This window comes from Martes martes (assembly GCF_963455335.1).
Source record: "Martes martes genome assembly, chromosome: 7".
NCBI classification, from domain to species: domain Eukaryota; kingdom Metazoa; phylum Chordata; class Mammalia; order Carnivora; family Mustelidae; genus Martes; species Martes martes.
The window spans coordinates 52,043,106-52,069,612 of record NC_137894.1 but is presented as its reverse complement, the minus strand read 5'-3'; the positions used below and the strand labels follow the sequence as shown (position 1 = coordinate 52,069,612).

Sequence of the window (26,507 nt, the reverse complement as noted above, 5' to 3'; positions counted from 1 at the left end):
CAAGTAACTTTCATTATCATTCCTTTTCTAAGTTTTATCATGAATGTGTATTAGATTTTTTCAAATGCTCTTTCTATACCCAGATATTTGTATGTATGCTTCCCCCCCCCCCCGCCACCTTTTTAACCTGGTGATTGACTTCCAATCAACCTTGCACTTCTGGTATTAAATTAATTTGGCATAATATTTTATTCTTATTTTATATTGTTCCAGTTTCTTTGCTATAGTTTGGGAATTTTGCATGTATGTTCATGAGAATGTATGGCCTATAACTTTTTCTTTTTATGTCTTTATCTGATTTCATGCCAGATTTATGTTGGCTTCACAAACAAATTTGGACAAAGTGTTAACATTGGTCTGAAACCCTTTCTTCCTAATCTGTGGATATCTTGGAGCAAAAAATATAGAAGGAAAGATAGAAATGACTTGGTCAATCTCCTTGCAAGCATGGTAATTAGACCACTTGATAGTATTTATTATTAGAAAGAAAATGGGGAGTCTTCACATATGGAGTCCTTTTAGCAGGCTACGCTTGACCTATCTTGGTTGCTAATGGTAGATTAGCCTGCAATTTATGGATTTCTTGGATAGAACCAACTGAAAAATGTCAGTTAGCTAACCAGTTATTGGAGTAAACATTGAAGATGTTTTCTGACCTAAATAAGCTCCTTTTCTGTAAATTATGCTCTCCATTCATTATCAGAGCTAAGTCTTCATTGTTATATCTGGATAGGTGCATCCTACAATATTGTGAGCAAACTTGGAGATTCAGATTAGTGGTCTTAGAAGTCTCCATTCTTGACCTTTGTATTCTGTTTCCTTTGAATTACTAGTAAATGTTGATACTGGATAATATTTTTGATTATCCAACTTGGTTATCTCAGCCCAAAACAAGGTTTTTCTACTTTTTCTCTTCTCAAGAGAACTTTATGTAAAAAACACTTCTTTTTTTCTTTCTTAAATGTTTTGCAGTATTCACCAGGGAAGCCATTTAGGCCTGTGTTTCTCCTTGTGGGAAGCTGTATCAGTCAGGAATCAGTCATTAAAGAGGATACACACATTATTTGAACAAAGTTTAATATAAAAATTAAGCAGGTATCAAGTTGTTAACTAGCTATCTGAAAGTATATAAAGATAGCTCTCTATTGTCATGGAGGCAACAAGTATAGGAAGCAGCTACTACTTCTAAGGATGAGGGAACAAAGATAAGAAATTTGAATTATGGAAATTTTATTATTTAGAAAAGGGATCCTGTGGGGCTAAAAATCCCTTTTTGGATGTAGTGTGTCTTGCCTTTTGCTTTTTCTCTGAACTCAGAGGAGAGGCATGATAGGCCTGGGACCCAGAGTTTTTGAAGATAGAGTACCAGCATGCTGGCATTATCTCTAAGAAGGTACAATAAAGCTAGTTCTGAAACTTCTGAAGAAACAGCAACCTGAATTCACTTCCCACCACAGAAAAGAAACTTCACTGTAGTAGCTGTGGTAATGTTCACACAGCACAGCAAGCAGAGGGGAAGCCCAAATCTTTCTCTGTCTTTAAACTTCCCTCTAGCATGCTCCATCATCAGAACATAAAATGCAGATGTAGGGGCGCCTGGGTGGCTCAGTGGGTTAAAGCCGCTGCCTTCGGCTCGGGTCGTGGTCCCGGGGTCCTGGGATCGAGCCCCGCATCGGGCTCTCTGCTCGGCAGGGAGCCTGCTTCCTCCCTTCTCTCTCTGCCTGCCTCTCTGCCTACTTGTGATATGTCTGTCAAATAAATAAATAAAATATTTAAAAAAATGCAGATGTAGACCATGCAAATATCTTTAGTACCCTGTCTAGCTAAGTAAGAGTTAGTAAGTAAATCATGTAATTTTATTTTTTAAAATATTTTAAAGATTTTTTGACCATAGAGTTGAGGGTCCTTATCTGGGCTCTCTACTCTGTTCTACTGGTCCATGTGTCTGTTTTCATGCCAGTACCATGCTGTCTTGGTGATCACAGCTTTGTAGTAAAGCTTGAAATCAGGTAACGTGATGCCGCCAGTTTTATTTTTCTTTTTCAACATTTCCTTAGCAATTCGGGGTCTCTTCTGATTCCATACAAATTTTATTATTATTTGCTCCAGCTCTTTGAAAAATACTGGTGGAATTTCGATCGGAATGGCATTAAAAGTATAGATTGCTCTGGGCAGTATAGACATTTTAACGATGTTTATTCTTCCGATCCAAGAGCATGGAATTGTCTTCCATCTTTTTGTGTCTTCTTCAATTTCTTTTAGGAGTGTTCTGTAGTTCCTCGAGTACAGATCTTTAACCTCTTTGGTTAGGTTTATTCTGAGGTATCTTATGGTTCTTGGTGCTATAGTAAATGGAATCGATTCTCTAATTTCCCTTTCTGTATTTTCATTGTTAGTGTATAAAAAAAAAATGTTTTAGCATGGTGTTGGGAATGTTGGTAGTGTTAAATAATGGTAGTAATGACTATTTTTATAATTATCATTGTTATTATCTGGTAATCTTGGAATAAATTCAAAGGCATATTTATGCAAATTATTATTATCAATTATTATTCTCTCCAAGCGGTAGGAGTATAAATGTTCGATTCTTTTTAAAAGGCTATTTATTTATTTATTTGAGAGAAGAAGCAGGTGGAGGGGCAGGGGGAGAGAGAAAATCCTCAAACAGAATTCTAGCTGAGAATGGAGGCTGATGTGGGGCTTGATCCCATGACCCTGAGATTGTGACCTGAGCATCCCCAGTGTTGGATTTTTGAACATATTTTTGTAATGGAATGAACACAACCCATACATCTGGCAATACTTCAAGCATTCAGATATGAATAAGTCCCATTTCCAGTTTAGTTTATAGGTCAAAATGTGGACAGATTGGGATGCATTTTCTGATTACATGAGAAAACTAAAAATTATCCTGTGAATCCATATGCCGATTTATCAGTCTCTTTATGGCATTCCTAATCTCTTTATTTCTCAGTGTATAAATGGCTGGATTCAGGAGAGGTGTAATTACTGTGTAAAACACAGCAAGAAACTTGTCCATCCAAGTGATGTTAAGTGGCCACAGATAGATGAAGATGCAGGGTCCAAAGAATAGCAACACCACTGTGATGTGGGAAGTACAGGTAGAGAGTGCTTTTGATGCTCCGTCCTTGGAGTTTAGACGGACAGTTAGGAGGATATAGGTGTAGGACATCAGTAAGAGAATGAAGCAAGTTGTTGCCAAGATCCCGCTATCAGCATTTATCAGCATTCCTAGAGTATGTGTATCCATGCAGGCCAGTTTGATCACCAAAGGGATATCACAGAAAAAACTGTCTACTATTCTGGATCCACAGAAGGGCAGATCTAAAATCATGGCTAGTTGGCTCATGGCATGCACAAAGCCAATGATCCATGATATCAAAACTAACCAGATGCACTTCTTTCTGTCCATGATGCTAGAGTAATGGAGTGGCTTGCATATGGCCACATAACGATCATAAGCCATTGTCACCAGCAGCACCATCTCACCCCCTCCAAAAAAATGTACACAGAGGACCTGGGTCATGCAGCCACCAAAGGAGATGGTTTTATTATCCTTTAGGAAGTCTGTGGTCAGTTTAGGGGTAGTTACTGAGGAAAGGCAGAAGTCCACAAATGAGAGATTGGCTAAGAGGAAGTACATTGGGGAATGGAGATGAGGGTCAGTGATGAATAAGAGCACGACAAAGAGGTTGCCCACAACAGTCATCAGGTAGAGCGTAGAAAAAGGCAGTAAGAGGAAGGTCTGGAGCTCCTTTGAATCACAAAGTCCACGAAAAATGAACTCAGACGCCATAGACTGGTTTGCTTCCTCCATTTTGTACATGGTGTTCTAATGGAGCCCAAAGAAAGACATAAACTAAGAACTTCTAAAATGGAAAGAAGAACCTCATTAATGCTCAAATGCTAGAGATTGGGTAAGTCCCACTCACGGGCAAAATTCAAATCTTACCATCATGTTAGCTGAAAATTGAAAATAAAATTTTCTCGAATTTACATGTAGACACAGTCTTAAGTCAAGACGGGGAGCTAAATATGGAACCGGAGTTCAAAAACCTTACCTATGTGAAATATAGTTGTTATGGGAATCAAAAATGGATATTCTGTCAATAGTTATGTATTACAGAAACTGTTTCTCCAAGGCTTGAATCTATCTCTTCTACAAGGAGAATACATAGCTTTAAAATGTATCAGAGTTTCTATCCACCACCCCCCCCAGGGCAATAACTGAATGCTAGCTTTCTCATACAAAGCATGCTTCTCAGAAACAAATCTATTGCTAGGTGGATATGTATTAGGAGACTGAACTGTACCAAATTCTTTAATTCTGGGGAAAACCGTTGATCAAATGACTTGAGAAATGTTATTTGTGTTCTAAAGGAGACTATGGATGCTGACTATGCATTTCTAACATCCAGTATTTCCTTGTATTTGGAATCTCCCCTTGAAAGGATATTTCCACAAACTCATGTATTCTTTGGCCTGAGTAATATCATTCATGAACGTATATTGACTGGTCCTTGGTTCTCCATGGTAACAGAGATTTCTTTTCTGAGATTATATTAAATGACAGATATATGCAAGCTAGTTTTACTCCTGACTGTACTTTACTGGAAAAAATATAAATTCTGAGTTCATTTGTATGTAAACCGTTGACATGCTGTTTAAGTTGACCTCTGTGGAAACGCATATATTTACTATTCTCTATAACCTAGGAGCCCAAGTCCTTCTCCTATTCCATTCTTTCTTGTACCCTATTTTTTTTTTCAGGCTATGAAGTTCACATTATACAAGTGACTAAATAGCTCTTTATTTTTATTTTTATTTTTTTTTATTTCTTTTCAGCGTAACAGTATTCATTGTTTGTACACCACACCCAGTGCTCCATGCAATACGTGCCCTCCTTAATACCCACCACCTGGCTCCCCCAACCTCCCACCCCCCACCCCTTCAAAACCCTCAGGTTGTTTTTCAGAGTCCATAGTCTCTCATGGTTCACCTCCCCTTCCAATTTCCCTCAACTCCCTTCTCCTCTCCATCTACCCTTGTCCTCTATATTATTTGTTATGCTCCACCAATAAGTGAAACCATATGATACTTGACTTTCTCTGTTTGACTTATTTCACTCAGCATAATCTCTTCCAGTCCTGTCCATGTTGCTACAAAAGTTGGGTATTCGTCCTTTCTGATGGAGGCATAATACTCCATAGTGTATATGGACCACATCTTCCTTATCCATTCGTCTTAATATGTATCAAGTGTATGTTAAACACCTTAAAAACATTTATCTGTTTTGCTTTTTATTTATCTGTTTATATTCCTTCCATAAGAGTGAAAGTATTTTGAATTTCCACAAGCAACGTAAGAATTACCTGTTTTTCCCCAGTTCTCCAATGCAACGTTATTCTCATATGATGATAAGAAATGGCAACTGAATTTAGTAGTTTTTTTTTTTTTAAGATTATTTATTTGAGAGAGAGAGAACACACACATGCATGAGCATGGCAGGGAGGGACAAGAGGAATGGGAGAGAGAATCCCAAAACAGCTGCACAGTGAATGCTGAGCATGATCCTGGACTTCATCTCAAGACCCTGAGGTCAGAACCTGGACTAAAACCAAAAGTCTGACCCTTACCTAACTGAGCCACCCAGGTACCACTGAATGTAGTTTTAATTTCTGATTGTGAGATTAAGTGGTTTTCCCATTTTTAAGGATTAATTGCCTTTCCTTTCCTTTGAACTGCATACTCCTCTTTTCTTATATGTTTTTCCTATTGGGTTTTGCTCTTTCTCCTTCTAAGCTTTTTTTTTTTTTTTTTCCCTCAAACAAAAAAAAAGTCTTTTTTTTTTAAAACAAAAGTAACATGTAATTGTGATTTCCTTGTGACTGTCATCTCACTACTGATTCTAATTATTTTATTTTATATTATGTATTTATTTTTTGGTAAGAATACTTAACAAAAACATCACAAACTATATACATACATACTGAAGTTACCTATTTTCCTGGTTGTAAAATAACAATAAAGCTAGAACTTAAACTGAGGCCTGGGGGTGCCTGGGTGGCTCAGTTGATTAAGCATCTACCCTTTGGCTACGGTCATGATCCTGGAGTCCTGGGATCAAGCCCCAAGTCTGGCTCCCTGGTCAATGGGGAGCCTGCTTCTTGCTCTCCATCTGTCTGCCCCTCACCCTGATTGTGCTGTCTCTCTCTCAAGTAGGTAAATAAATATTCTTTCTTCTTCTTCTTCTTCTTCTTTTTTTTTTTTTTTTTTTACATTTTATTTATTTGATAGAGACTGAGGGAGAGCGTAAGCGGGGTGAGAAGCAGAGGGAGAAAGAAGCAGGCTCCCTGAGGGGAGCCCAACAGTAGGACTCTATCCCAGAGAGCCAGGATACAACCTGGGCTGAAGGCAGACACCCAACTCACTGAGCCACCCAGGCACCCTAATAAATAAATAATCTTAAAATAAATAAACTCAGGTCTATCTGACTCCAAAACTTCTACTATAACTTCCCTACTAGAAAATGGATTCTGGTAAAAACCTTGATTTTGATAGATTAGGAAAACAAGATTTCTGAAGTAATACATTTTTTTAATGAAAAGATAACAGAGACATGAGTATCTGTAAAGGTTAATAATGAAAAGAATGATATATACAGGTTCACTTTAAAACCAATCAGAAGCATTGTTTGATTTTAAGTTTTAGGCACTTTGGCCTATTAATTTTTTCCTGAAGCATTTCTCCATTTGCTACCTTGAGGAAAGACAAAATGAGTAAAATCCAAAAGGAATTAGAAAATGTCAGGGTAAGTTGGAAGGTTTTTGAGAACCAGTCATCCCCAACCTGGACTTCTGGGAGCATCTAAGAATGTAGATAGGCAGTGCTTTTGTTAGTGTGTGAAATGCTGTTAGGAATTTAGAAGTCCCAGGGATTCGCTGGGAGAGAAAACCCATAATCTTTCCCCTAAGACATTCACTGAATAACACATTCAGAACTCTAAACTCTATAGATAGGTATGAAAAAAAATATGCTTCAGGGGAAGAGAAAGAAATAAGTCTCAAAATAGGGATGCAGGATGCACTTACCTTACACTGATCACCCCTGAAACCGGTTCCTTCCTTGCTTACTGAGAGGGTTTATTCTAGAATCGACCTTGAAATGAAGTCCAATTAAGTTTCTGCCATGAGCAGTATTGGAGGATTGTGTCCTCCTCGGTGTGCCAAGTTTACACTGTAAGGAGTAGCCTCTGAGCTTGCAGGCTTTCCATCTCAGTGGCTTAAATAGGGCCAAGTGTTTGGAAAGGCTTTCCCTATGATGCTCTTGGGGATCCTTAGCTTCCAGTTTTCCCTGAGGAAAATTTGGGCTTTGAGGGCATCATGCAATAACGCATGCCTTTCAAAACTAGATCCAAGGTAGTCCAGTTAAATACAAGTAAAAGTGTAAGAGAAGGGGGATCAAAATGTTTAATTACTTTGTTTATGAGGAGGCTATAACTTTCGTTCTTTAGCTGTCTATCTACCTTGTCATGAAGTGAACTAAGATGTCACTTCCAGTCCCACCAGAATCTAGTTGAGTTAGGTAGGTGGGCCGGTAGCAAGTAGCTCATCATTGGCATGTTGCAACTATGGTCATGATTTAAGGGCCTACTTGAACTCGCTTCCTTGGATTTCAGAGGGATGTTAGGTCTCAGCCTTCACATTCTTTCCTTTCCCGGTCCTGAACATTAAGAGTTTGAGTATAAAGCATACATATTAGAGGCATCTCTCTAAGTGATGGAGAAATAATGAAAGAATACTTTTCAAGTCATTCATTTACCAAGGAAATAATATGTGAATGGAATCTAACTTAATACGATTTCAACTATTAAAAATAGGTGTATTTGGAGCAAATAGTGAAGGCCCCCTTCACCCGTGCTCTCGCAGTCTCATGCACTCTTAGAGGTAACAACTACCGGTCTTGCAGTGCGTCCTTTTGTTCCTGTTCCCACCAATGACGATGACTGTATATATCACCATGTGTCCTTAGAGAATTTTTTTTTAATCTCGCTTTTGTGTTTGTTTTTACTTTTGATTTTAAGTAAATTAGATGTGAAAGACTATTAATAAATTCTCCCATTTCTTTCTTTTTCTCTTATTCCTTACTGGCCCTGCCCCTCTCTGTCCTCTTTGCTGTCTCATTTTCTCCCTTTCTGAGTTCTATTCATTTTTTTTTTTCACACCTAGATCACAAAGCATGATCTATGTCTAAATCATCTCAGGTCTAGGTCACAAAACATGATCCATGAGCCATTTTGTGTCCTGATGTCTAGAGTCCATAACCATCTCAATCTGAGAACTTGAAGAGTCAATATTTATTCCCTTGCTTGTGTCCTACAACACACTTTACAGGCACCATCTCATGCAATCATGGTAACACACAGATCCATTTACAGAGGAGAAACCGGCAAAAAGAGGCTTAATGACTCTCCCAAACCTTAAAGCTGTTAAGTCAAAGATCAGTGAGAGGTACCTTCTGGGGAAGGATGCTTGTTTAGGGGAGAGTTTGAGGAAGTACATGGTTGCTCTGAAACTCAGAGTGAAAACTTTGTAATTCAATAAAGTATTTCTTTCATTTTATATTTTTGTAATGTATAGCTTTTCACACACACTCACACTTTACATATATCAAAATTAATTCTGTAGTTACACACACAAACATACACATGCATATTTAAGTTTTTATTTTAATTTCAGTTAGGTGATTCAACACTTCCATATATCAACCAGTGCTCATCACAACAAATATACTCCTTAATCCCCATCACCTATTTAACTCATCCCTCCCACACTTCCCTGCTGGTAACCATTTCTTTGTTCCCTACAGTTAAAAGAGTCTGTTTCTCAGTTTGCATCTGTCTCTCTTTTTTCCCTGTGCTTATCTGTTACATTTCTTAACTGCCACATATGAGTGCAATCATACGGTATTTGTCTTTCTGTGAGTGACTAATTTTGCTTAGCATAATACACTCTAGCTTCCTGCTGCTCTGCTCTTCTGGCAGATGAAGGTGGGTCTCCCACTTGTGGGATCCCTGCTCAAAGAGTGGTGGACTGCCTGTGCCACAGATCACAGTTTAAGGTAAACACAAAATGCGAGCTCACTCCTTGGCTCTGTCTCTGTAGCTGGTTTCCCTGCTCTGATACCTGTGAGCTCTGTAATACTCAGACACCCCTGATACTTCTGTGACCCCACGGGACTTGAGACCACACTGTCCCCACGAGGCCTCCACCCCCGCTTAGCCTCTGGATCGATGTCCCTCAGTATAGCAGACTTCTAAAAGTTCTGAATTTGTGCTCTGTTGCTCCACTGTTTGCCAGGAGCTGGCCCCTCCCCCTGCAGTCTATCTTCCCGTCGCTTTGGATTCACTTCTCCTCACGTCCTACCTTTCAGAAAGTGGTCGATTTTCTGTGTCTAGAATTGCTGCTCTTCTTCTCCTTGATCTCATGTTGGGCTTGTAGGTGTTCAGAATGGTTTGATAACTCTCTAGCTGAACTCCTGTGACCTGCTGTCATCTCACTGTGCTACTCCTCTGCCGTCTTGGCTCCTCCTCAGTTCCTTCTGTTTTTATCTCTACTTTCAAACCCATTTTCAGAAATACTAACAATACTTAAATCTTAAATGTTTGGGTTCTTCTAAAGAATAAAGAGGTTGCTTCTCAGCTTTCATACATTTATATTTGGGTAACCAAATCACACCAAGACATCCTACAGATGCACTTGACATCAACTTCTCCTGTGGTCCCTTTGGTCAACCACACACCATTCTCTTGTTTCAGGAAACCAGTGATATCTTTTTTGTCCCTATAGTTTCCTTGTTTAAAGGATCATAAAAATGAAATCATATGTTACCTTTCGAGTCTGGTTTTTCTCATTGTGCACCTGAGAGTCACCTATTTTGATGCATGAATTAGTCGTTTCTCTCATTGTATAGACATAGAAAGTTTATTTATCTACTCCCCAGTTGAAGATAGTATGGCTGTTCTCAGTTTTTGGTGATTAAGAGTAGAACTGTGTGAATATTCTTCTACAGGTTAGTGTTGATCTTGATATCTTGATATTTCATTTCAGGAAATAACCAAGAGTAGGATTTTGGGTCCTCTGGTAGTTTACATTTAATAATGTAAGTCTCCATAAGAATTTTTCTCAAAAAGGTGAAATGAATGGAACCTATCCATATGGAAAGAGATTCCATAAACAATTTCATTAGTGTTGGTACAAATGATTTAAAAGTTTTCTCTAATGTAGTCTGCATTCACACTCATAGGATGTAAAAGGAGAAGTGTTCTGCCTTCAACAGTGGGGGCAGATGGCAAGTTTGGAAAATGAGACTGCAATTAGAAAATATAGGATTCATATAGGAATGGAGGTTGAGTTTTCATAGTCTGTATACTCGTAGCTTCAGTATAATTGATGGCTCGTAGTTTTTATGTTTAGGGCAGGATTATTAGTCTATGCATAATGAGTTTGTAGTAGTGGTGGGGCAATTAGGATTAAGGCGATGGCTGGCAGAATAGTTCAGACTGTTCCTACGTGTGCATCTGTTTTATTTGTGTGGGTTAATTTGGTTCTTAATGTTAATGAGATGATATAGAGGACTAAAGAGCTAGTTAGGAACTAGTTATATATCATCATGAAAGTGTAAATGTTCTTCAATGATGGGTGATGTTGCATTTTGAAATTCTAGTTGGGATGGATGTGCCATGGAGATCTAAAGGATTTGAACTTATAATTTAAGTTTGATAAAGTTATTGAACTTTTTGCTAATGTCTCAGAAAGACACAGTGGTTATGATATTGGCTTGAAGCCAGGTGGAGGAGCTTCATTCCTTCCCTTCTTATTTTAAATTTCCTTGGGTAGGTTCTTCACATTTATGATATGGTAGGGGATATCCATGTAGTCATTTGAGGTTAGTAGTCATTGATTCTACTCTTGATGCTTCTCACTTGGATACAAATGCCTCTCAGATTCTGAAAACTATTAACATTATTGCTGCTAATAAAACAGACAAACCTATGGTTGACATGGTGTTCTCTGTTGTGTATGTACCCGAGTAGTCAACGTAATGTCATAACATTCCTTAAAGTTCAAGAAAGTGTTGTGGGAAGAAAGTTATATTAATACCTACAAATATAAATGTGAAATACATTTTTGCTCAGATCAAGTGTAACCTAACAATAATGGGAATCAGTGAATAAATTTTCTTTTAATGGCAAAATGCTCAAATTGATAAGACACGATGAAAATGTGCTACTACATGATATATATCAAGGAGAACAATGTTGAATGGTGGATCAGCTAAAGTAATTTCTGTTTGACCTCTTAGTATAAACAAGAAAATAAAACCTAAGGGTCATAGTATGGCTGGTGAGCATTTAGTATTATCTCCATGGAGGATTGCTAGTCGACTGAATATTTTTATTCCTGTAGAAATGACAATAATCATAGGAACTGATGTAATATAGATGTATATAGATGTATCAACATCTATGCCTGCTGTGAATATATGGTGACCTCATGCACTAGATCCTAGGAAACCAATGGCTATTATAGCTCAAGACTTTCTTATATATTACAAAGTTGCTTCTTTCCTTGAATCATATGCCACTATGTGGGAAATTATTGTGTATCCCAGTAGGATAGTAAATACAGACTATGATTGCAGCAGTTTCCATGCTCCCAAGTTGGCTGCTCTGACACACTCAGGCATCCGTGGTCCTCCTGTGACCCTGAGGATCCTGAGACCACACTGTCCCACCTAGGATTCTGCCCCTCTTTGCGATCTGAGCACCCTTCAGTCAGGGATATCCCTCACTCGAGCTGATTTCAAAAAGTTCTGATTTTGTGTTCCTGTGCTATATGATTTTGTGGTAGCCAGTTTACATTGGCTCCCTTCCACTGTGGTTATCTTCCCATATATCACCTAGGATTCACTTTTCCACACCTCCTACCTTGCAGGAAGTAGCCCTTTTTAAATTTTTAAACTTTCAGCTGCTCTTTCCTTAGATCTATGGTGGCATATGCACGTTTTCAGAATGAGTTGATAGCTATCTAGTGAATTCCTGGACCCCAGGAAAATAAGGTCTCCTACTTATCTGCCATCTTGGACTCCTACTATACCCTCTTAATTGCTAATTCCACTTAGAATTTTGAGTAATAATAAACCAGCATTTGAAAAATATGAAAGCTGAAAGGATAGAGTAAATATAAACTAAAAAATGTGACTTGGAGTTTTAATACCTGAAACCTTTCTATACGGAGTTCTTGAGACAAAGGGATTTTTGTTTTGGAGGGGGTAAAAAAAGGATATTCATGGGCTATATATACCCAAATGGTATTTTTCAGTCTTCACAAACCACTTAATAAGCAAAGTAACAATTATGCAAATTATTTTTATCACTTATTATCCTCTCCAAGTGGTAAGAATATGAGTGTTGGATTTTTGAAAAATATTTATTTATTTGAGAGAAAGAGTGAGGGGAGGTCTGGAGGAAGAGAGTGTATTCTCTCCATGCGCAGCAAGGACCCCTGCCCCCCAACTCAGGGCTGGATCCCAGGCCCCTGAAAGAGCAACCTGAGTCAAAATCAAGAGTCACGTGCTTAATTGACTGCGTCTGAAGTGTTGGACATTTGAATATGTTTTTATAATGGAATAAACACACACAGAACAATAATAGCAAACAGAGTATCCTACCTAGGGCTACACTGCAAGATTCCTTGGATTTCTATTTGTGTAGGTGTTACTTGGATCACTTTTGTGAAGAAATAATTTTCTGTTTAAAGGACACCCTGAAGCTACTTATTAAGGTGAATCTATTTTATGGAGGGATTAGCTGCAGAACACCAGTCCCTATTAGCTACAATGGCAAATGGTTTTTTATTTTTTTAAAAAATATTTTATTTATTTATTTGAGAGAGAGAGAGTATGAGAGGAGAGAGGTCAGTGGGAGAGACAGACTCCCTGGTGAGCAGAGAGCCTGATGTGGAACTCAATCCCAGGACTCTGGGATCATGAACTGAGCCAAAGACAATTGCCCAACCAACTGAGCCACCCAGGTGCCTGGCAATTTTTTTTTTTTTTATAGTAAATATATTGGCCACATCCCTATACATACAGCTAGAAAAATAGTGAAAAACAAAATAAGGAGAATATAATAAGTCAGAGAAAACAAGAATATAGTCTAGTTATGAAGTGTGAGTTGTGTAGAATTGCTGATGAATTAAATGAAATCCATATGCTTAGAAATTAGATGGATAGTAGGACCTCATTTTGTAATCTATCAGTTAGACTACTGATTATGTTGTCTAGCAGGAATTCATTCCAGATTCAGTGTTTATGTTATGTTTATGTTGTTATGTTGTTATATTCCTCTAATAAAGAGGTATGAAAGGACATTATATATAACCTTCAAATCACTTCTGAATAAATGGTATGCTCCTGAAACTAAAGACTTTTTAATCAATGAGTACAGCTGACATAATTTCATCTTAAAAATATACCAAGCCATATGTACCCATGAATGCCTATAGACAGATCTGAGTAATGTTTCCTGGTTATGTGGTTTGGGGAAACACCCAAACTTCCTTTCTGCCAACAGCTCTTGATACAGTTTTTACTTCTCTTTTAAAAAAATTCTCAGAAATTAAAAATTATAACTATAATTATTTGTATATTTTATTAGTTTAGTTATGTCATCACCACTTTATTTTATTGGTCTAGAGATTGATGTGCATTATTAACTTTTTAGATATTGGTATAGGGTTAGGACACATGAAATCATGACTTTTTCTCCTTCTTTTCACAGGAATGAGCTAGAAATTGCTATATTGTAAAGGTGTGTCAATTTAATTTTATTCAGCAAACGGCATATATCATCTGGGGCTATATATATGCTCTATTACAATAGCAATTTCATTTAAGAAGATTATAAGGTGCTGAATTACTGGTCTTGCCCAGTCTAACCCTACTAACAATAACACCAAAATGCACGCATTTTCCTTCTGTATATTTTACTATTTGTGTATAATATAGCATACATTCTGGCGGGTTATCGGTTGAGGGCTTCCCTAGAAAGCAAAATTGGTTAGGTCTATTGCCCAGAACATGGCCTATTTGAAACCTTCAGGGGACAAAGAGGTATGGTATGTGGGCTTTTGTTCTTACTGATTTTTGAAGGCCAAAGAGAAAGACTTTCTTTTATTTTTTCATTAATATTGCAATATATAATACTTGAAGTATACAAAACAATGTAAGTTATGAAGAAAATCATGCAAATGAACAGTGATAGGATGATAGCCAGAACACACCAATACCATTTTAGTTGTGTTGGCTCCTTCTGGAGTCCATCTGTCTCCTGGCTGGAGCATTAGCTCTGCTCCTCTCAACTTGGAGATTTTGTTACTGACTCCAGAGCATCTGCTCCTGTTTTTTGGTGTCCCAGCCACTGGGACAGGGAAAAGAGGAAACAGAGTTGATGTCTTTAAAGAGATGCCTGAAGTTACACAAATTACTTCTTCTTACATTCTATTGCCAGAACTCAATCCTATAGTCACATCTAGATGCAGAGACTAGGAAATCTACTCTGTAGCTGGGTGGTCATGTGTCCAGATGAATCTTGGGGCTGTTCTGTTGGTTACAGGAAGAATAGGCATATGGACACTGGGGAACAGTTAGCAGCCAGTTACTGACATACAGTGTATTCACATGTTTGGTTTTACAACACAAAACCAAGTTGTTTTTCAAGGCTTAATTAAGTTCATTTTCACCCACAAGCAGGGCATAACGTTTCCATTAATACACATCAGTACATATTCTCAACAATAAATTTGCTGTCAGATTTTTTTCTCTTACTCATTTAACAGGTGTAAGGTGGTGTTTCATTCTGATCTTAAGTTATATTTTCTTGATTACTAATGAGATTTAGCGTTTAGTGTCCCATGGTATTTCTTTTTAGGAATAAATAACTGTTCAATTCGTTTGCCCCTTGTCTCCCCTTTTGAGTCACTTTTTTTTTTTTTCCATTTCTAGGAGGATTTTAGATCTTGGTATAAAATTATTGTGTTGTTTTCACTGATGGTTTCTTTTTGGCTTTCTTATCACTCTAAATTTCTTTTGCTTTGAAACAGTACATTCTTCTCTTTCCCCATCCTCCCAGCTCTCTTTGCTTTAATGTAAGGTAAAATGATAACCATAAAAATCCATTATTAACCCAAGGAAGTAATGTTTAAAGGGATTGTGAATACTTTTCCCTGTGTTTTTAATAAAAAAAAAAAGTCGAGAAATTGCAACTTTCAATCAACAATGGAGACTTGGAAACTTGAACTATGGGGGTGTTGCTGTGGAGTACAAGTACAATATCAGTACAGCTTGATTGATTTATTTCTCAGTAGAAGTAGACCACTCAAATATCTTTAGTATCTTCTCTAACTAATTTACAGTTGGGATAAGTAAATCATGTAATTTTGGAAATGAGAATAATGATAAGTAGTCCAGAGTAGTTTTGTGATAATATCTAATGTGGGTAAAATGTTTAGCATGGTGTTGGGAATGTTGGTAGTGTTAAATAATGATAATAAGGATTATTTTTATAGTTATCATTGTTATCATCTGGTAATCTTTGAATAAGTACAAAGGCATATTTATGCAAATTATGATTATCAATTATTATCCTCTCCAAGTGGTAAGAATATGTGTTGGAATTTTTAAATTTAATTTTATTTATTTTATTAAAAGATTTTATTATTTATTTGAGAGAGAGAATGCACACAAGCAGCAGGAGAGGCAAGTAGGGGGAGAGGCAGAACCAGAATCCCCGCTTAGCTGGAGCCTGATGCGGGGCTCAATGCCAGGACCCGGGGATCCTGACCTCAGCCGAAGGCAGATGATTAATGACTGAGCCACCCAGGTGTCCCAAGTGTTGTATTTTTGAAAGAGATTTATTTGTTTAGTAGAGAGATAGAGAATTGGGGGGACATCTGGAGGAAGAGAGAGATTCCTCAAGTGGACTCCATGCTAAGCATGAACCCCATTGGAGGGCTGGATCCCAGGCCCCAGAAATCATGACTTGAGCCAAAATCAAGAGTCAGACACGTAATTGACTGCATCCCAAGCATTGGATTTTTGAACATAGTTTTATAATGAAATAAATACAAACCATACATCTGGGAATACTTCAAGCATATAGATACAAATAAGTCCCATTTCCAGTTTAGTTTATAGGTGGACAAATTGGGATGAATTTTCCAATTACATGAGAAAACTAAAAATTTTCCTGTGAATCCATATGCTGATTGATCAGTCTCTTTATGGCATTCCTAATCTCTTTATTTCTCAGTGTATAAATGGCTGGATTCAGGAGAGGTGTGATTACTGTGTAAAACACAGCAAGAAACTTGTCCATCCAAGTGATGCTAAATGGCCAGAGATAGATTAAGAAGCAGGGACCAAAGAATAGCAGCACCACGGTGATGTGAGAAGTACAGGTAGAGAGTGCTTTTGACGCTCCATCCTTAGAGTGAAGACGAACAGTTAGTAGGATATAGGTGTAGGAGATCACTAAGAGAATGAAGCAAATTGTCGCCAAGATCCCACTGTTAGCATTTATAAACATTCCCAGAGTATGTGTATCTATGCAGGCCAGTTTGATCACCAAAGGGGTATCACAGAAAAAACTGTCCACTATTCTGGATCCACAAAAGGGCACATCTAAAATCATGACTTGTTGGCTCATGGCATGCACAAAGCCAATGATCCATGATATCAAAACTAACCAGATGCACTTCTTTCTGTCCATGATGCTAGAGTAATGGAGTGGCTTGCATATGGCCACATAACGATCATAAGCCATTGTCACCAGCAGCACCATCTCACCCCCTCCAAAAAAATGCACACCGAAGATCTGGGTCATGCAGCCACCAAAGGAGATGGTTTTATTATCCTTTAAGAAGTCTGTGGTCAGTTTAGGGGTAGTTACTGAGGAAAGGCAGAAGTCCACAAATGAGAGATTGGCTAAGAGGAAGTACATTGGGGAATGGAGATGAGGGTCAGTGATGAATAAGAGCACAACAAAGAGGTTGCCCACAACAGTCATCAGGTAGAGTGTAGAAAAAGGCAGTAAGAGGAAGGTCTGGAGCTCCCTTGAATCACAAAGTCCACGAAAAATGAACCAAGACACCACAGACTGGTTTGCTTCCTCCATTTTATACATGGTGTTCTAATGGAGCCCAAAGAAAGAGATGAACTAAGAACTTCTAAAATGGAAAGAAGAATCTCATTAACACTCAGGTACTGAGAGCAGACACGTCCTACTCATGGGCAAAATTCAAATCTTACCATTGTACTGGCTGACAATTGAAAATAAACTTTTCTTGAATTACAGATAGACACAGACTTATAGATAAGATGGCGAGCTAAGTATTGAAGGGTAATTCAAAAACCTTACCCATCAGAATTATAGTTGTCATGGGAATCCAAAATGAATATGCTGATTAAAAATGTCAATAGTAATATATTACAGAAATAATTTCTCCAAGCCTGAATCTACCTCCTCTGCAGGGAGAATACATAGCTTTAAAATACATCAGAGTTTCTATACCCCCAGGGCAATAACTGAATTCTAGCTTTCTGATACAAGACGTGCTTCTCAGAAACAAATCTATTGCTAAGTGGATATGTGTTAGTGTACTGAACTGAACAAAACATTCAGAAACTCTGGGGAAAACTGTTGATCAAATGACTTGAGAAAAGATATTTGTGTTCCCAAAGAGACCCTGGATGCTGACTATGCATTTCTAATATCCAGTATTTCCCTGCATTTGGAATCTCCCCTTGAAAGGAGATTTCCACAAACTTACATATTTCTTGGCCTGAGTAACATTATTTATGAACATGCATGGACTGGTCCTTGGTTCTCCTTGGTAACAGAGATTTCTTTTCTGTGATTGGATTAAATGATGGAGATATGAAAGATACTTTTACTCCTGACTGTTTTTCATGGGAGTTCATGTACCTTAACTATTGACTTATGCTGTTTAAATTGACCTCTGTGGAGGGGTGCCTGGGTGGCTCAGTGGGTTAAAGCCTCTGCCTTCAGCTCAGGTCATGATCCCGGGATCCTGGGATCGAGCCCCGCGTCGGGCTCTCTGCTCAGCCTGCTTCCTTCTCTCTCTCTGCCTGCCTCTCTGCCTACTTGTCATCTCTGCCTGTCAAATAAATAAATAAAAAATCTTTAAAAAAAAATAAATTGACCTCTGTGGAAATACATTTATTTACTATTTTTATAAGCCAGCAGACCAAGTCTTTTTCTCCTTCATTCCTTCTCTTTTTCCATTCTTTCTTTTGTTCTCTTCATTTCTGGATCTTTCTAGTATCCTGTTTTGTTTTGGTTTGGTTTTTTTCAGGCTATAATGTTCAGATTATAGAGTTGACTACATAGCTCTTAATATGTACCAGGTCTGTGTTAAGCACCTTAAAAGCATTTATCTGTTTTACTTTTCATCTGTCTGTTTGTATTCCTCCCATAAGGCTTAAAGCATTTTTCATTTCCACCAGCAATATATGAATTACCTGTTTTTTCCAAATCTCTCCAATCTAATGTTATTGTCACGTGATGATGAGAAATGTAAACCTGATGTAATTTAATTCCTTATTGTGAGATTAAGTGTTTTCCCTAATTTTAAGTATTATATACCTATCCTTTACTTTGAACTGCATACTACTTTTATTTATTTTTTTTCCATTTTACCTATTGGACTTTTTCTTTCTCCAAGTTTTTTTTTTATTTGAAAAGATATGACTTATTCTATTAACAAAAATCAACATGAGGTTGTGATGTCTTTATGACTTTCATCTTACGATCGAATTCTAATGATTTTATTTTATTATATGTACCAGTTTTTGTAAAGTATATTTAATGTGAACCTCAGAACCTCATAAATTATGTATATAGATACACAAATTATCTATTTTCCACATTGTAAACTAAAAAGTAATAAAGGTAGAATATGAAGTGAGGTCTGTGTGTTTCCAAAGCTTCTGATACAACTTTGTTACTAGATAATTGCTTCTGTTGAAAACCTTTTGACAATACAAGAAAATAAATAAGATGGATATTTAAAAAATATTTTATACAACTAATAAGATTTCTATACTAATACATTTCATTCAATGAAAAGGTAACAGGGACATGAGTAACTGTAAATGGCTAATAATGATAAGAATGATATATACAGGTTCACATTACAACCAATCAGAAGCATTTTGTTTGATTTTAAATTTTAGGCACTTTGGCCTATTAATTTTTTCCTGAAGCATTTCTCCATTTTCTACCTTGAGGAAAGGCAAAATGAGTAAAATCCAAAAGGAATTAGAAAATGTAGGGATGCCTGGGTGGCTCAGTTGGTTAAGTGGCTGCCTTTGGCTCAGGTCATGATCCCAGGGTCCTGGGATTGAGTCCGACATCAGGCTCCTTGCTCATCAGGGAGCCCACTTCTCCCTCTGCCTCTGCCTTTTTCTCCTTCATTCCTTCTCTTTTTTCATTCTTTCTTTTGTTCTCTTCATTTGTTCTCTGTCTGCCTGTGCTCACTCTCTCTGACAAATAAATAAATAAAATCTTAAAAAAAAATAAGTTAATTAAAAAAAAAAAAAAGAAAGAAAGAAAATGTCAGGGTAAGTTGGAAGGTTTTTGAGAACAAATCATCCCCAACCTGGACTTCTGGGAGCATCTAAGAATGTAGATAGGCAGTGCTTTTGTTAGTGTGTGAAATGCTGTTAGGAATTTAGAAGTCCCAGGGATTCGTTGGGAGAGAAAACCCATAATCTTTCCCCTAAGACATTCACTGAATAACACATTCAGAACTCTAAACTCTATAGATAGGTATGAAAAAAAATATGCTTCAGGGGAAGAGAAAGAATTAAGTCTCAAAATAGGGGAAGACATTAAATGTGTGAGTCAAATATTAGTTGTCCAGGATGCACTTACCATACACCGATCACCCCTGAAACTGGTTCCTTCCTTGCTTACTGAGAGGGCTTACTCTAGAATCTACCTTACATGAAATGAAGTCCAATTAAGTTTCTGCCATGAGCAGTATTGGAGGATTGTGTCCTCCTCGGTGTGCCAAGTTTACACTGTAAGGAGTAGCCTCTGAGCTTGCAAGCTTTCCATCTCAGTGGCTTAAATAGGGCCAAGTGTTTGGAAAGGCTTTCCCTATGATGCTCTTGGGGATCCTTAGCTTCCAGTTTTCCCTGAGGAAAATTTGGGCTTTGAGGGCATCATGCAATAACGCATGCCTTTCAAAACTAGATCCAAGGTAGTCCAGTTAAATACAAGTAAAAGTGTAAGAGAAGGGGGATCAAAATGTTTAATTACTTTGTTTATGAGGAGGCTATAACTTTCGTTCTTTAGCTGTCTATCTACCTTGTCATGAAGTGAACTAAGATGTCACTTCCAGTCCCACCAGAATCTAGTTGAGTTAGGTAGGTGGGCCGGTAGCAAGTAGCTCATTGTTGGCATGTTGCAACTATGGTCATGATTTAAGGGCCTACTTGAACTCGCTTCCTTGGATTTCAGAGGGATGTTAGGTCTCAGCCTTCACATTCCTTCCTTAAGCCGGTCCTGAACACCAACAGTTTGAGTGTAAAGCGTATTAGAGGCATCTCTCTAAGTGATGGAGAGATAAGAAAAGGGTACTTTTCAAGTCATTCATTTATCAAAGAAATAATATGTGAATGGAATCTAACTTAATAAGATTTCAACTATTAAAAATAGGTGTAGGGACGCCTGGGTGGGTTAAAGCCTCTGTCTTCAGCTCAGGTCATGATCCCAGGGTCTTGGGATCGAGCCCCGCATCAGGCTCTCTGCTCAGCAGGGAGCCTGTTTCCTCCTCTCTCTCTGCATGCCTCTTTGCCTACTTGTGATCTCTGTCTGTCAAATAAATAAATAAAATCTTTAAAAAAATAAAAATAAAAATAAAAATAAAAATAAAAATAGGTGTATTTGGAGCAAATAGTGAAGGCCCCCTTCACCCGTGCTCTTGCAGTCTCATGCACTCTTGGAGGTAACAACTACCAGTCTTGCAGTGCATCCTTCTGTTCCTGTTCCCATCAATGACGATGACTGTACATATCACCATGTGTCCCTAGAGAATTTTTTTTAATCTCACTTTTGTATTTGTTTTTACTTTTGATTTTAAGTAAATTAGATGTGAAAGACTATTAATAAATTCTCCCATTTCTTTCTTTTTCTCTTATTCCTTACTGGCCCTGCCCCTCTCTGTCCTCTTTACTATCTCATTTTCTCCCTTTCTGAGTTCTATTCATTTTTTTTCACACCTAGATCACAAAGCATGATCTATGTCTAAATCATCACAAAACATGATCCATGAGCCATTTTGTGTCCTGATGTCTAGAGTCCATAACCATCTCAATCTGAGAACTTAAAGAGTCAATATTTATTCCCTTGCTTGTGTCCTACAACACACTTTACAGGCACCATCTCATGCAATCATGGTAACACACAGATCCATTTACAGAGGAGAAACCGGCAAAAAGAGGCTTAATGACTCTCCCAAACCTTAAAGCTGTTAAGTCAAAGATCAGTGAGAGGTACCTTCTGGGGAAGGATGCTTGTTTAGGGGAGAGTTTGAGGAAGTACATGATTGCTCTGAAACTTAGAGTGAAAACTTTGTAACTCAATAAAGTATTTCTTTCATTTTATATTTTTATAATGTATAGCTTTTCACACACACTCACACTTTACATATATCAAAATTAATTCTGTAGTTACACACACAAACATACACATGCATATTTAAGTTTTTATTTTAATTTCAGTTAGGTGATTCAACACTTCCATATATCAACCAGTGCTCATCACAACAAATATACTCCTTAATCCCCATCACCTATTTAACTCATCCCTCCCACACTTCCCTGCTGGTAACCATTTCTTTGTTCCCTACAGTTAAAAGAGTCTGTTTCTCAGTTTGCATCTGTCTCTCTTTTTTCCCTGTGCTTATCTGTTACATTTCTTAACTGCCACATATGAGTGCAATCATATGGTATTTGTCTTTCTGTGAGTGACTAATTTTGCTTAGCATAATACACTCTAGCTCTATCCATGTCATTTCAAATAGCAGAATTTCATTTTTTATGGCCGAGTAATAATCCACTGCAAATAAATACCACATCTCTCCCCACCTCAATTCTAGGATTAGGGCTTGGGTTAGGTTTCAGGTGGGTATGTGCCTGCCTTGTATCCTGTTCAGAGACCTCTGGGACAATTAAACTCCAGACTTCTGCTAGAGTGTGAATAGGCAGGGCAGCCACTTATGTTTGAGTCAAGGAAGGCATTTTTGGCTCTATAGTCTTTAAATAGATGTTCAGTAGTTCCTTCTGTTTTTTTTTTTTTTCCCCTAATTAACGTATAATGTATTATTGGCCCCAGGGGTACAAGTCTCTGAATCATCAGGCTTACACACGTCACAACACTCACCATAGCACATACCCTCCCCATTGTCCATAACCCAACCACCCTCTCCCTCCCCTCCTCCCCCTAGCAAACCTCAGTTTGTTTTGTGAGATTAAGAGTCTCTTATGGTTTGTCTCCCTTCCAATTCCATCTTGTTTCCTTTTTTCCTTCCCTAGCCCCAAACCCTTCACTTTGCCTCTAAATTCCTCATCAGGGAGATCATATGATAATTGTCTTTCTCTGCCTGACTTATTTCACTCAGCATAATACCCTCTAGTTCCATCCACATCATTGCAAATGGCAAGATTTCATTTCTTTTGATGGCTGCATAGTATTCCACTGTATACATATTCCACATCTTCTTTATCTATTCATCTGTTTGTTGATGGACATCTAGGTTCTTTCCATGTTTGGCTATTGTGGACATTACTGCTATAAACATTCCAGTGCACATGCCCCTTCGGATCATCACATTTGTATCTCTAGGGTAAATACCCAGTAGTGCAATTGCTGGGTTGTAGGGTAGCTCAACTTTCAACTTTTTGAGGAACTTCCATGCTGTTCTCCAGAGTGGCTACACCAGCTTGCATTCCCACCAACAGTGTAGGAGGGTTCCCCTTTCTCTGCATCCTCACCAGCATCTGTCATTTCCTGACTTGTTATTTATAGCTATTCTGACTGGTGTGAGGTGGTATCTCATTGTGGTTTTGATTTGTATTTCCCTGATGCTGAGTAATGTGGAGCACTTTTTCATGTGTCTGTTGTCCATCTGGATGTCTTCTTTGCAGAAATGTCTGTTCATGTCCTCTGCCCATTTCGTGATTGGATTATTTGTTCTTTGGGTGTTGAGTTTGCTAAGCTCTTTATAGATTTTGGATACTAGCCCTTTTTCTGATATGTCTTTTGCAAATATCTTCTTCCATTCTGTCAGTTCTCTTTTGGTTTTGTTAAGCGTTTCCTTTGCTGCGCAAAAGCTTTTGATCTTGATGAAATCCAAATAGTTCATTTTTGCCCTTGCTTCCCTCGCCTTTGGCAATGTTTCTAGGAAGAAGTTGCTGCAGCTGAAGTTTAAGAGGTTGCTGCCTGTGTTTTCCTTGAGGATTTTGATGGATTCCTTTCTCACATTGAGGTCCTTCATCCATTTGGAGTCTATTTTCGTGTGTGGTGTAAGGAAATGTTCCAGTTTCATTTTTCTGCATGTGGCTGTCCAATTTTCCCAACACCATTTGTTGAAGAGACTGTCATTTTTCCATTGGACATTCTTTCCTGTTTTGTCAAAGATTAGTTGACCATAGAGTTGAGAGTCTATTTCTGGGCTCACTATTCTGTTCCAGTGATCAATATGTCTGTTTTTGTGCCAGTACCATACTGTCTTGATGATGACAACTTTGTCATTGAGCTTGAAATCTGTAATTGTGATGCCACCAATGTTGGCTTTTTTTTTTTTTTTTCCCAACATTCCTCTGGCTATTCAAGGTCTTTTCTGGTTCCACATAAATTTTGGGATTATTTGTTCCATTTCTTTGAAAAAAAAAAAAAAGGATGGTATTTTGATAGGGATTACATTAAATGTGTATATTGCTTCAAGTAATATAGACATTTTCACAATATTTGTTCTTCCATTCCATGAGCATGGAACATATTCCCATTTCTTTGTGTCTTCCTCAATTTCTTTCATGAGTACTTTATAGTTTTGTGAGTACAGATTCCTTGCCTCTTTGGTTAGGTTTATTCCTGGGTCTCTTATGGTTTGGGATGTAGTTGTAAGTGGGATCAACTCCTTCATTTCTCTTTCTTCTGTATTCTTGGTGTATAGAAATGCACCTGATTTCTGTGCATTGATTTTATATCCTGACACTTTACTGAATTCCTGTACAAGTTCTAGCAGATTTGGAGTGGAGTCTTTTGGGTTTTCCACATATAGTATCATATCATCTGCAAAGAATGATAGTTTGACTTCTTCTTTGCTGATTTGGATGCCTTTAATTTCTTTTTGTTGTCTTATTGCTGAGGCTAGGACTTCTAGTAGTATGTTGAATAGCAATGGTGATAATGGACATCCCTGCCGTGTTCCTTACCTTAGCGGAAAAGCTCTCAGTTTTTCTCCATTGAGAATGATATTCATGGTGGGTGTTTCTTTTATATATATATATATATATATATATATATATATATATATATATATATATTTTTTTTTTTTTTTATTTGACAGACAGAGATCACAGGAGGCAGAGAGGCAGGCAGAGAGAGAGGAGGAAGCAGACTCCCTGCTGAGCAGAGATGCCGATGTGGGGCTTGATCCCAGGACCCTGGGATCATGACCTGAGCCGAAGGCAGAGGCTTTTAACCCACTGAGCCACCCAGGCACCCCCATGGTGGGTGTTTCATAGATACCTTAGATGATATTGAGGTATATACCATCTATCCCAACACTTTGAAGAGTTTTGATCAAAAATGGATGCTGTACTTTGTCAAATGCTTTTCAGCATCTATTGGGAGTATCATATGGTTCTTGTTCTTTCTTTTTTTTTTTCCCAAAGATTCCATTTATTTATTTGATAGATATCAGAAGTAGGCAGAGAAGCAGGCAAAGAGAGAGAGGAGGAGGCAGGCTCCCCACTGAGCAGAGAGCCCGATGTGCGGCTCAATCCCAGGACCCCAGGATCATGATCTGAGCTGAAGGCAGAGGCTTTAACCCACTGAGCCACCCAGGCACCCCTTGTTCTTTCTTTTATTAATGTATTATATCACATTGATTGACTTGTGGATGTTGAACCAACCTTTCAGCCCTGGAATAAATCCCACTGGTCGTGGTGAATAACCCTTTTAATATACTGTTGGATCCTATTGGCTAGTATTTTGGTGAGAATTTTCGCATCTGTGTTCATCAAAGATATTGGTCTGTAATTCTCTGGGGTCTTTGTCTGGTATTGGGATCAAGGTAATGCCGGCCTCATAAAATGAGTTTGGAAGTTTTCCTTCCATTTATATTTTTTGGAACAGTTTCAGGAGAATAGGCATTAATTCTTCCTTAAATATTTGGTAGAATTCCACTGGGAAGCTGCCTGGCCCTTGGCTCTTATTTGTTGGGAGATTTTTGATGACTGTTTTAATATCCTTACTGGTTATGTGTCTGTTCAGGTTTTCTATTTCTTTATGGTTCAGTTGTGGTAGTTTATATGTCTCCAGGAATGCATCCATTTCTTTCAGATTGTCAAATTTGCTGACATATAGTTGCTCATAATAGGTTCTTGTAATTGTTTGTATTTCTTTGGTGTTGGTTGTGATCTGTCCTCTTTCATTCATGATTTTATTTATTTGGGTCCTTTCTCTTTTCTTTTTGATAAGTCTGGCCAGGGATTTATCAATCTTATTAATTCTTTCAAAGAACCAGCACCTAGTTTCATTGATTTGATCTACTGTGGTTTGTTTGTTTGTTTGTTTTTGGTTCTATTTCCTTGATTTCTGCTCCAATCATTGTTATTTCTCTATTCCTGCTGGGTTTAGGCTTCCTTTGCTTTTCTTTCTCCAGCTCCTTTAGGTGTTGGGTTAGGTTTTATACTTGAGACCTTTCTTGTTTCTTGACAAGGCTTGTATCACTATATATTTTCCTCTCATGACTGCCTTTGCTGTGTCCCACAGATTTTGAACAGTTGTGTTTTCATTATCATTTGTTCCCATGATTTTTTTTTCAATTTTTCTTTAATTTCCTGATTGACTCACTCATTCTTTAGTAGGATTCTCTTTAGCCTCCATGTATTTGGCTTCTTTCCAACTTTCCTGTTATGATTGAGTTCTAGGTTCAGAGTGTTGTGGTCTGAAAATATGCAGGGAATGATCCCAATCTTTTTGTACCAGTTGAGACCTGATCTGTGACCAAGGATGTGATCTATTCTGGAGAATGTTCCATGTGCACTAGAGAAGAATGTGCATTCTGTTGCTTTGGAATGGAATGTTCTGAATATATCTGTGGTGTCCC

The 26,507-nt window shown here is 37.9% G+C and overlaps 3 protein-coding genes across 3 annotated transcripts in view; 1 reads left to right on the top strand and 2 right to left on the bottom strand.

The window, feature by feature from the left end:
* The window catches only part of LOC308346819 (olfactory receptor 4F3/4F16/4F29-like), a gene marked incomplete at both ends in the record, with an annotated part of 298,432 nt that overhangs the window by 235,982 nt on the left and 35,943 nt on the right, over positions 1-26,507 (top strand). The window lies entirely within an intron of this gene.
* On the bottom strand, positions 2,900-3,838 carry LOC308346807 (olfactory receptor 4K3-like; the record flags this gene model as incomplete). Its single annotated transcript, XM_080809852.1, has 1 exon — positions 2,900-3,838. The coding sequence occupies one exon, from the start codon at positions 3,836-3,838 to the stop codon at positions 2,900-2,902; it is 939 nt and encodes a 312-aa protein (XP_080665978.1).
* LOC308346811 (olfactory receptor 4K3-like) lies at positions 16,319-17,257 on the bottom strand (the record flags this gene model as incomplete). Its single annotated transcript, XM_080809856.1, has 1 exon — positions 16,319-17,257. The coding sequence occupies one exon, from the start codon at positions 17,255-17,257 to the stop codon at positions 16,319-16,321; it is 939 nt and encodes a 312-aa protein (XP_080665982.1).